The sequence below is a fragment of the Notolepis coatsorum genome (assembly GCF_963971535.1).
Source record: "Notolepis coatsorum genome assembly, chromosome: 17".
NCBI classification, from domain to species: Eukaryota; Metazoa; Chordata; class Actinopteri; order Aulopiformes; family Paralepididae; genus Notolepis; species Notolepis coatsorum.
Window position 1 is genome coordinate 58,559,394 of NC_140181.1, and position 12,663 is coordinate 58,572,056.

A 12,663-nucleotide genomic window follows, 5' to 3' on the forward strand; every position below is an offset into this window, starting at 1 on the left:
GTTGGCGTGTTCTTTAACAGAGAGAAGAAACTTTCACACAGCCACTGTAGCTTTTCAATAGTGAAACAACAACATTACAATAGTTACACTGTACTTGATTCATGCTTTATTTATGACTTCCCAGCAGGTAGAGATGTTATTAACTCAGCATGTTAGACATACTACAGATGTTTTCTGTTCTGGTGTCTGGGGCAATAGTGTGTGATAGTGTTTTTGTTCTGTGTATTGTCTCTCTCTCTTGTGGTGCTTCAGCGACAAAGGAGCCTTGCGTTGTGGAATCAATAAACTGCTACTACGAACAGCACCAGTGACTTTGTGTATCCCAGTGCAAAGCGGTTTGAAGATGTGGAAGATTCCCTTGCATATGGCAAGACATCAGATAAAGCCACTAAAAATGTGAAAATAGTTCTTCAAACCGTAGTTCTTAAAAAGTGGACAAAAGTGGCCCAAATCAGATTTTCTTTTCCTCATATATGTGATTTTCACAAGTGTGAACAGCCCAAATCACATGGAATCTGATCTTTTCAATTCTGATTTGGGCCACTTTCATGATGTGGTCCTAAATCAGATACAGGTCTGATTTATTTATTGTTGGCCTCCACTGCACATCAACTTGTAAATTGAACCATAAACTGTGACTTTAGTGTCTTTCATGTTTACATCCATCATCATTATTGTTAATTTGCGCATGCGGGTCAGTTCAGGAGCGTGACCGATTCACATTGGAATCTGATATTGGCCAAACTTTTCTTTTTCTTTTTTTTATTATGTGAACAGGCAAACAAAAAAGCAGAATCTAAAATGTGCACTTGGTTAGGTTGAAGGGCAGTGTTTCTACAAGAGGAGTGAGTTCGACAGACTTCTCTAAATTTATTCCATATAGTAAGGACTGAAATAGTAACCTTACATTTCCAACTTGTCATGCGAGCAAGTTTGACATGAGGCTTGACACAAATCTACTCAGAGAACACAATATTATACTGGTGCTGCTAGTGTTTTCCGCTGCTTCCAGTAGGTTATATACCAATACATTCTGAATAGTAAATAATTTGATGCACATCATTCATGTAGCAATGGTCTGCTTGGAAAAGACTTGACTTGTTCTGGTCTTGGACTCCGCTACCTTTGGTTTTGATCTTGACTTGTCGACTGGGAAAATAGCCTATACTCTCTCAGTCTGTCTATCACAGTCTGTCTCCTACAGTCCATCTCTTACAGTCTGTTTCCTACAATATCTCCCACACAGTCTGTCTCTTACAGGCTGTCTCCTTACAGGCTGTCTCCTACAGTCTGTCTCCTACAGTCTGTCTCTTACAAGCTGTCTCCTACAGTCTGTCTCTTACAAGCTGTCTCCTACAGTCTGTCTCTTACAAGCTGTCTTCTACAGTCTGTCTCTTACAGTCTGTTTCCTACAATCTGTCCCCGACAGTCTGTCTATCATAGTCTGTCTCATACAATCTGTCTCTCACAGTCTGTCTTCTACAGTCTGTCTCCTACAATATGTCTCTTACAGTCTGTCTCTTACAGTGTTTCCTATAATCTGTCTCTTACAGTCTCTCTCTCACAGTCTATCTATTACAGTCTGTATATCACAGTCTGTGTCTGTCTCCTACAGTCTGTCTATCAGTCTGTCTCCCACGGTCTGTCTCCTACAGTGTGTCTCTCACAGTCTGTCTCCCACGGTCTGTCTCCTACAGTGTGTCTCTCACAGTCTGTCTCCCACGGTCTGTCTCCTACAGTGTGTCTCTCACAGTCTGTCTCCCACGGTCTGTCTCCTACATTGTGTCTCTCACAGTCTGTCTCCCACGGTCTGTCTCCTACAGTGTGTCTCTCACAGTCTGTCTCCCACGGTCTGTCTCCTACAGTGTGTCTCTCACAGTCTGTCTCCCACGGTCTGTCTCCTACAGTGTGTCTCTCACAGTCTGTCTCCCACGGTCTGTCTCCTACAGTGTGTCTCTCACAGTCTATCTTCCACGGTCTGTCTACAGTTTGTCTCTTACAGTCAATCTCTTACAGTCTGTCTATCATCACAGTCTGTCTCCTACCATGTGTCTCTCACCTTGGAAGAGGTACTCTTCTGTGTTCATATCTGGATTGTCGGTGATGATGTCGAATGGGGACCTTCCGGCCATCATCTCAAACATCAGGACGCCCAGAGCCCACCAGTCCACACTGAAGCCTGGGGAAACCCAAGTTAAAATGTTTTTGAAAGTATACTTTGCATAATTTAGTATACTATTCATGTACAGTAATCAGAAAATACAATAACGGTTGTGTTAAATTGAAACCACTGAAGTTGTAAAAGTTGTACATAACATAATATATTGAAATTTTACTTTTGATGTATTTAAGCACAATCAATAGTGCACTTACGTTTACTAAAGTACAACTTAAGTTTGGTAAACATCTTAGTATTTTTTTTCAAGTGTACTTTTATTACCGTACATTTACAGCATATTAATGACTATTAATATACTAATCATGTGCTTTGAATTAGTACATGAAAGCACTTAAGTACCAAAAATACATTGCAAGTATACTCTCTGAGAGTTAGATATGAGTAGAAATATACTTTTAACACACATTATATACAAAAAAATATATTTCTTCATATTTTTTATTGGGAAAGTGTTAGGATTGGGGGTGCTGTGAGGGTGAGAACGCAATTTGCAGACAGGGAAGAGAGGAGGCAGAGATGGCAGGATACGTGGAAATATATACAGACTTTACTGGGACGACGAAAACAATACAAAACACTGAAGGACACAGCAAAACAAAGATGAACGAAAACGGAATACATAAACTACTTATAAAACTTAAGAACATGACACAAGGAATGGAGAGGCACGACGGGCAAGGAACATGGAGGAGTGAGGGTAGCAAGGAGGGTACAGGAGACAATGACTCCACAATGAAGTGAGGGCAGACCACACTTAAATACTACCCTTGATTGAATTACTAACAGCTGGCGAGCCCAGACAATAATATAGAATGCAAAAATAAGAACACACTAGGAAAACTCAACTTGGACACAAAAGGCATAATCACATACAACAACCAGACAGGAGGACGAAATCAAACAAGGGAAGGAAGAGCCCAGGATAACAAATAATTATAAATTAATTCTATTACTTTAAACCAACACAAGATGGCCGCCTGCACCATCAGGCTTAGGTCACTAGAGGGAGGTAGGGGACCAATGTCAGGAGGGAGGAAATGTCCACTGTCATTCTAATGCCCGGCCCAGCAAGGGCCGGGCCTGGGGACGTTACAGGAAAGCATGGAGGACAGCAAGGCTAGGATTATATGAAAAGGATGGGTCAGTGTCATCATAGAAACGTTGCAAAATGGCTTCCCACTGGGAGACACAATGTAGCTCAACATTAGTTCATGCAGGAGACAGAATCATTCTGATCAGCTGTCCAGAATGTGCACCAACCATAACGAACAAGCTAAAACCTTGTCAACAGGTCCATCTGCCTCCCACTATAGCAGTGCTTCTCAAACTTTTTCTGTCAGGCCCCCCTTTGGCGGACCAAAATATCTTGGGCCCCCTCCCCCCCCCCCCCTCGCCCCAACAAAATAGTCATGAAATGGGCCATGTTTAAATTGATTGAAATAACACCAATATCGTGACCTTTCAAATTGACAACACCTTCCCTCGCGAGAGCCACCTTGCCTCGCTGTGAAACAGCACTGCAGAATGGTCAGCTCCCATCTCCTCACACAGCGCAGAGAACAGGCGCGCTTTCAGGGCTCGGGTTTTGATGAAATTTACCACGTTTATAACTTCTGTCAAAACCTCATTCAGCTCAGGGCTAAGCTGTCTTGACGCTGGCGCCTCTCTGTGAATTTACAGTGCGTCCATTGCGCGTTTGGCGAGACCCCCTTGATGAGCGCCTGTAGCCCCCTCCTTTTCCCTGCCATGGCCTGCGCACCATCAGAGCAAAAGCCCACACAGTTCTCCCATTTCAGTCCATGTTCTGTCAGGTAACTGTCAATAATTTTGAAGAGCTCATCAGCTGTCGCTCTGTTTTTGACATATTTGTAAAACAGCAGATCTTCACTCAGTGACTGGGAATTTACAAAGCGAACATAGGAAATAAGCAAACAGTCTTTATTGCTGTCAGTCTTTGACAAGGCAACACGCATGTCATCCTCAAGGCTCAACTTGGCCCTATATTTTGTTTTCAGAGCTGTCATGGATGAAAAGCCAGCTTCACACAGATATGTGGTGCTGAATGGTATCAACACCTTAACTGCTGCATCATGAGATACTTGGTACTCAGCACCACACTCTGAAACTAGCTCTCCAGGTGGTATCAGATGAGATTTCAATGAGTTCTTCCAAGAGTTTGGATGGAGATGTGTCAGGAAGCTTTGTCTCAATGTTGTCTGTAAAGTTTTTTTTATCGAGAGTAACTTGGTGATCCTTTTCTGTGTTTTATTAAATAATGATTTTCAGATTTTGAGAAATGGTCAAACTTATCCAAATATGGTATTTTCATGGAGCTTTTTTTTTTAATCTCAAGGCCCCCCCTGTCATGCCTCTGCGCCCCCCCCCTGGGGGGCGCGCCAGCCACTTTGAGAAACACTGCACTATAGGGAGGTGTAGTGGTTACGTCATTGTTGTTTCCGGCCGGTCCACCTTGCTTGAAATTGCAATGTATTTCCAATGGACACATTTCTAAATCGTCTCGTTTAAGCATGAACATTGGCATGGTGTACCTTTCTATGTGTATTCATCCACAATCTATAGCTCAACATGAAACGATTATCAATTAATCGTAAAATAATTACGTATCATTTTATTTCAACCAAAAATGCTTAAACAATAATGTTAGTGATGGAAGGGAACAAATTGTGTGCAAAAATAGAAAGCTTGCCAATGTTCATGAGGCAGAATTATTACAATAGCCAATGATACATTTTCCCAATGATAAATCCCTATACGGGTGGACCGCGCTGGAAACTAAAGTGACGTCAGACTACACCTCCCTATTCAGTGCATGACTGCTTCCACACCAGGCTGCACTGCTGCACAATACCACACCAGTCTCCACCTGCATCAATCTATTCTATCATTTAGATACAGTATGTTCTCTACATGAAATGATGGCCTCATGTCTCATTATCACATCATCTATTCTATCATCTAGATATAATCTCTACATGCCATGCTGGCTTCATGTCTCATTATCACATAATCTATTCTATCATCTAGATATAATCTCTACATGCCATGCTGGCTTCATGTGTCATTATCACATCATCTATTCTATCATCTAGATATAATCTCTACATGCCATGCTGGCTCCATGTGTCATTATCACATCATCTATTCTATCATCTAGATATAATCTCTACTTGTCATGCTGGCTTCAAAAAATTATTATAAACAATAATAATTGTGAAGCAATACGTCATCTACACTGAATTTTGATCGCCACGCCTCTATTTTGGGGAAAACAACTCAGGGAATAAACAAGGATTATATGGTGTTTGTTCATAAACTTATATTATGTCCATGTAGGGAAATGAGGAAATATCCTGCAGCTGACTGGGGAAATATCATAGAGAAGACTGAAGGATCCTGAAAACAAATCCAACATAACTTTTCACAATAGCGCGAACACTCAATGGTGACCAGTGTTGGAAAGTAATAGCTTAACATAACATGATGCACTAACAAAACAAACGTTTCAAACAATGTAAGCTTTCTGATGACAGTTTTTATACAAAACAAATACAATGGTGGTCAACAGGAGAAACAGTGTCTGTGTTTTCCACCACAAACTAGGGGTGGCTGCGAAAAAAGCCAAAGTAACTGAATTTGCCGGTCTGATGTATATTCATATTTCTATATTAAATATCAAAAACATACACATTATGAAGGTGCACATACTGTATTGCTTTAGTGAAAAAGTACAAGACCCACAACAAAACTACAAAATAGTTTGACCATAGTGTGAATTATGGGGGGTCTTAGCCTACTTGATGTAATTGGCAAATTCTTGCTTTTGATGAAAAGCAACTAACCTTCCCATTGAAAATAATAGAACATACCAAATCTTTGTCAGTCCACAATGGTTTGGTTGTAGGTGGTAGGAATACTTCATGGTGTGTGCCATTTATTCAGGTTTACAATTTTTTTTCAAATATTCACATTATTTATAAAGTATAGGATAGTTTTAATCAATACTTTAATCAACAATTCTCTCCCCAAAGACAATACAAAGAGAACAATACATTCGGAAACTGAAACAGTGTGAAACTGTGAAAACAGCAAAGGGGGATATTCTGTGGATAAGGTACATTTTGTAGTTCTGAAGTGTTTAACAGTACTCAATGCTGGGCAACACATCTGTGATATCGCATCCTGGGGCTTTTTGATATAATTGAATGGTGCTACTGTTACAATCACAGCCAGGGCCTCTCTCTCGCCTGCTGCTTCCACGCCCTTATATGGGCAGCTTTCTATCCCTGCTTCCACACGCTGTCGCCCAGGATCAATCTGCACACCTGAGACTCGTCAGAACATCACCATATGAGACCTGCGTTTCCTGCCACTCCTCATCTGAGTGTTGCTTCACCTGCCTTGGTACTAGGACTCTAACCTGTTGCTTACTCTGCCTCTGTGTCTGCCTTGCTCTAACCTTGTGTTTCTTTTTTTTTATCCACTTTTTCTCCTTATTTTTAAATTTTTCTCCGATCACAATTTCACCTCGCCAATTCTCCCCTCCCCTGTCTCGAACGTTGCTAGACTATGCCTCCCACTGGTCGGCTGCAGTGAGGACCAAGCCTTGCATCACGTGTCCCCTCCGGTACACGAGGAGGCAGCTGTCGCATCTTTTCACCTGAACAGCGCAATCTCTCAGTGGCGAGGAGTAACGCGTGGGAGGCTCACGCTGCCCCCGATGCGTGAATACTTTCGACAACAAATGTTTGTTTCCGCGTTCGAGTTTTGCGCTCTGATTGGCCAGGTCATGTGACATGTGCGCCAAACGTGGGACAGCAAGTTCTGCGCCGATTTCCGGGTCTAACAGCCTGCAAATTACATGGCGTTCTATCGCCATGCTCTAAGACAAACTCTAACCTTAACCAACTTCGAAAGAGTGCCTAAGCTTAACCGTCGAAAGAAGGGCAGGCGTTCTATCGCCATGCTCTAAGACAAACTCTAACCTTAACCAACTTCGAAAGAGCGCCTAAGCTTAACCAGTGTATAAACTTGCGGTCCCACGATTGGGCGTACATGTCACATGACCAGAAATTACCTGGCCAATCAGACACGGAAACAAACATTTGTTGTCTAAAGTATTCAGGCGCCCCCGATACTTCCTAATTCTGCTGTACAGGCGCACCAACCGACCTGTAGGAGTCGCTGTCCACAACGTCCAATCCCCACCCACCGGCTTTCCCACCCTCTAACACTGCCAATTGTGTTAGTTGACGACCGGCCAAGCCGGTAGCAACGCCGAGAGCTGGGCTCGATACCAGCATATCCTGCGTTAATGGCGAGCGCCTTGCCCACTGCGCCACTCAGCCGCCACCTAATCTTGTGTTTCTGTGTGCAGGATTGCACCCCCCGGTCTACGCCTCACCTGAGACGTCACCAGCCTGGACGCTTCCCCGGCCTACGCCTCACCTGAGACGTCACCAGCCTGGACGCTTCCCCGGCCTACGCCTCACCTGAGACGTCACCAGCCTGGACGCTCCACCGGTCTACGCCTCACCTGAGACGTCACCAGCCTGGACGCTCCCCCGGTCTACGCCTCACCCGAGACGTCACCAGCCTGGACGCTCCCCCGGCCTACGCCTCACCTGAGATGTCACCAGCCTGGACGCTCCCCCGGTCTACGCCTCACCTGAGACGTCACCAGCCTGGACGCTCCCCCGGCCTACGCCTCACCCGAGACGTCACCAGCCTGGACGCTCCCCCGGTCTACGCCTCACCTGAGACGTCACCAGCCTGGACGCTCCCCCGGCCTACGCCTCACCCGAGACGTCACCAGCCTGGACGCTCCCCCGGTCTACGCCTCACCCGAGACGTCACCAGCCTGGACGCTCCCCCGGTCTACGCCTCACCCGAGACGTCACCAGCCTGGACGCTCCCCCGGTCTACGCATCACCCGAGACGTCACCAGCCTGGACGCTCCCCCGGTCTACGCCTCACCCGAGACGTCACCAGCCTGGACGCTCCCCCGGTCTACGCCTCACCCGAGACGTCACCAGCCTGGACGCTCCCTGGGAATCTCATGGAGAGACCGTCCTCTTCCCCTGTTGTACATTCAGTGAACTCCAACCCTGTCACTCCAACCCTGTCACGCATGGTACCCAACATCCTAAACCGCATCCTTCTCCTCTACCTTGTGTTCTGCTCTTGGGTTCAAAATTAGACGCCACCCTAACAGATACACAATTTTGTCGTCCAGATTAATGCAGACGAGCAAATATTAATCCAATTTCTCACAAAATAATTTCTCTGAAACATCTCAGACTATTAAAAACAGTGTCCAGTTACTGTAGATCCTGTATAGTATGACCCTGCAGCAGTCAAATATGACTAATCTGTAATTGTGGTTGAGTGTTTTAAAATATTACACATTTTCTATTTATTAGTACAGTGCTATTTAATTTTTTCTTCTTTGTACTTTGTAAAATGTATTGATAATGATTATGTGATTGTAAATATTCTACAGTGTTGAAAATGAGGGCTACCCCTCAATGTAATTTCAAGTCTAAAGATTGAATTCAATTGAATTTTGACCTGATTGTTTAACTGATGGCGGAGGCAACCATGCAAGGTGCCAACCTGCTCATCAGGAGCAATTAGGTGTCTTGCTCAAGGATACTTCGACACGCTGCCCGGGAGGAGCGGGAATCGAACTGGGAACCTTCTGATTACCAGCCGGCCGCTGGTAATCAGATGGTCTGATAACTCCTAAGCCACTGTCGCCCCATGTGTGGTGGTCTTGACTCACCATAGTCCTCTCCTCTGAGGATCTCAGGGGCGATGTAGTTTGGTGTTCCACAGAACGTACTGGTTGTATCCCCCGGTCTGATACCCTCCTGGAGAGAAAGAGAGGGAGGGAGAGAGAGAGGAGTGGAGGAGAGGGAGAGAGAGAAGTGGAGGAGAGGGAGAGAGAGGAGTGGAGGAGAGGGAGAGAGAGAGGGGTGGAGGAGAAGGAGAGAGAGGAGTGGAGGAGAGGGAGAGAGATAAAGGAGTGGAGGAGAGGGATAGAGAAGTGGAGGAGAGAGAGGAGTGGAGGAGAGGGAGAGAGAAATGAGTGGAGAGGGAGAGAGAGAAAGGAGTGGAGAAGAGGGAGAGAGAGAGAGAGAGAGTGTGTGTGTGGAGGAGAGGGAGAGAGAGAAAGGAGTGGAGGAGAGGGAGAAAGAGAAATGATTGGATGAGAGGGAGAGAGAGAGGAGTGGAGGAGAGGGAGAGAGAGGAGTGGAGGAGAGGGAGAGAGAGAGGGGTGGAGGAGAGGGAGAGAGAGGAGTGGAGGAGAGGGAGAGAGATAAAGGAGTGGAGGAGAGAGACGAGTGGAGGAGAGGGAGAGAGAAATGAGTGGAGGGAGAGAGAGAACGGAGTGGAGGAGAGGGAGAGAGAGAAATGGGTGGAGAGGGAGAGAGAGAGGAGTGGAGGAGAGGGAGAGAGAGGGGTGGAGGAGAGGGATAGAGAGGAGTGGAGGAGAGGGAGAGAGAGGAGTGGAGGAGAGGGAGAGAGAGGAGTGGGGGAGAGGGAGAGAGAGGGGTGGAGGAGAGGGAGAGAGAGAGGAGTGGAGGAGAGGGAGAGAGATGAGTGGAGGAGAGGGAGAGAGAGAGTGGAGGAGAGGGAGAGAGAGGAGTGGAGGAGAGAGATATAGAGGAGTGGAGGAGAGGGAGAGAGAGAGGAGTGGAGGAGAGAGAGGGGAGAGGGAGATAGGAGTGGAGGAGAGGGAGAGAGAGAGGAGGAGAGGGAGAGAGAGAGGAGTGGAGGAGAGGGAGAGGCAGACGATTATCCCTGAGGGGAAGTTGTGTGGTTTTCATTCAGCAGCACAACACACAGCAGTGAATTTAATAGAAATATAGATGTATATTTCATAAATATGAACATAAACGATCGAAGAAAAACACAAGATGCACTGGGGTAAAATACAAAGAACGTAAAAACCATAAAATAAATACAATAAAATACAAATGAACAGAAACCTTTGCACTTATTTTCTTTACAAAGCAGAAACCAAAGCCCCTGGTATTTCTGTTCACGTATGACTGAAATATGACTAAAATAGGTCTCTAAAACAGACTAGGTTATGCACAACAAGAGAAAATAATGCATCACTCCTATTCACATACTGTACAGTATATGTCACATATATGTACAGGCGACAACAGATATTAACAGAGTTACGCATATAATACACAAGCTCCGGGAATGTATCATATTTTCAACACACACATATATACATATTTAACACATGCTGATAGTAGTATACACAGGCATTTTAATACTGTAGCCACAATGCTGAATATGTGGTCAGGACAGACGATGTACAGAAATATGTACGGTATGTAAAGAAAACAATGTGTAATGTGTAATGTGTGTGTGTGTGTTTGTGTGCAGAAACGTACAGAAGAAATATGATGAAAAAAAAAACAAGTGAGAAATGAAGAGCGAGAGCGTGAAAAGAAAAAGAGCCAGAGAGAGACTTCCCTCTAATACACTTCTACTCGCTATTGATCGGCTGCATTATTAATGCTCGTCTTGTCAGGCCGTCCGCGGCGCGCGGTGCTACGGTCTACTAAAGAATCCATAGTCCCCCCCTCTCTTTACCTTGCACATGCCATAGTCTGTGAGCTTGATGTGTCCCTCGTGGTCCAGGAGAACATTATCCAGCTTCAGGTCACGGTAGATGATGCCCTTCTCGTGCAGGAAATTCAGAGCGATACAGATTTCAGCAGCATAGAATCTGAGGGAGGAAGGAAAAAGAGGAAGAGGTGCACTTTGCGGTAAAAATCTTTCTTTTTATAAAAGGAGAAATGTTACAGTACCTTGTACCTATATATTATACATACATAGTATATGTAGAATATCCCCTCCTGAAGTATTTTAAACCCTTTAAACTAGGGATGTCCGATATTATCGGCCTACCGATATTATCGGCCGATATTGGCATTAAAATTAGGGATGTCCGATATTATCGGCCTACCGATATTATGGGCCGATATTGGCATTAAAATGTGATATCGGGGGGGGGGGGGGGGGGGGGGGGGGCCCTGCATATATCGGTATCGGTTAATATTGGTATCAGAAATTAAGAGTTGGACAATATCGGTATATCGGTATCGGTAAAAAAGCCAATATATATATATATATTCTTTTCTTTTACATTTATTTAAGCTTTATTTACCCAGGCAAGCAAGCAAGAACAAATGATTATTTTATTTATTGTGAAAATTATGCATAATGTTGTGTTTTTGGGGGGGAAACCCTGCATATATCGGTATCGGTTGATATCGGTATCGGAAATTAAGAGTTGGACAATATCGGTATATCTGTATCGGTAAAAAAGCCAATATCGAACATCCCTACTTTAAACCCTTTGTATTGAATAACAATGAATAACAAAATTTAAACCCTTACAAAATGTTCTGTATTGAATAACAATGAATAAAATGTTTTCTTCCACCAAATTGTTTAGCCTTATTAGGAATGCAAGGATCAGGCATGGCTGGGTAGTGTAGAGGTCTAAGCGCACCGCCGCAGAAACCCAGGTTAAATTCCCGGCAGCGCTACTTCCTTGCGTTCGTTCCTACGAACACAATTGTCAGTGTTCGCAAGTGGGAAGCTGGTGGGGTATGAGTCCTGGTCGTTGCAATAGCGATTCCTACTGGTAAGTTGAGGCACCTTTTCAGCAGGGAGGGGATCTGGGGGAGATAGTGTGAACTTCCGCACACGTTACGCTCTCCCAGTGAAACTCCTAGCTGCCAGGTGAAATGAAGCGGCTGGCGACTCCACATGTATCGGAGGAGACATGTGGTAGTCTACATCTTGCCCAGACCAACAGTAGGGTAGCGCAACAACCAGGAAGGGAATTGGCACAACGAATAAATTGGGGGATGGGAGCAAATTATTAAAAAAAGAGATACCAGGAATTCCAAGTTGCAGCTTCTATTCTTTCAAGACATTCCAATACCTACTCAGCTTTCTGTGTACTCTGAAGCTAAAGGTGTCAAGTTACCACATAATGGACCACGATAGGTTCAACCTATTAGTGACATCACACATGCAACTCAGATTCCATGGAAGTACAGAGAAGCTCTCCCTCCCCAGGGGAATAATGTAAAAAAGCACTCAAGGACTGCACAAATAACAACCTGTATGGTCAAAGTCATGACCAAGAGGAGTTAACCATAAGAAAGATTATTTTCAGTGGAGGGGATCTTTAAACCACAAACTGTGTGTCAAAATACCATTCTAAATTAAGTGTTGTGGTGTTGCAGAGATGTGCCAACCTACAAAACCTTTCTAGAGACTTGAGAAAACATTATTTGTTTGGTGCAGATCTCTGCAAATATCACATCATGATCATTTTAATATGTTTTTCATTGAAAATGAGAATAGTGACACAATAATTATCATGCATTGTTTGTACAGTGTCTCCTCCCCCCCCCCCAATG

General features: G+C 44.5%; 1 protein-coding gene across 1 annotated transcript in view; it reads right to left on the bottom strand.

The window, feature by feature from the left end:
* prkcz (protein kinase C, zeta) overlaps positions 1–12,663 on the bottom strand; it is a gene marked incomplete at its 5' end in the record, with an annotated part of 473,324 nt that overhangs the window by 93,334 nt on the left and 367,327 nt on the right. The window contains 3 exons of the mRNA XM_084334199.1: positions 2,060–2,179; positions 8,982–9,069; positions 10,817–10,952. Coding sequence (XP_084190325.1) covers positions 2,060–2,179; positions 8,982–9,069; positions 10,817–10,952 — 344 coding nt within the window. The remainder of the gene's footprint in view (positions 1–2,059; positions 2,180–8,981; positions 9,070–10,816; positions 10,953–12,663) is intronic.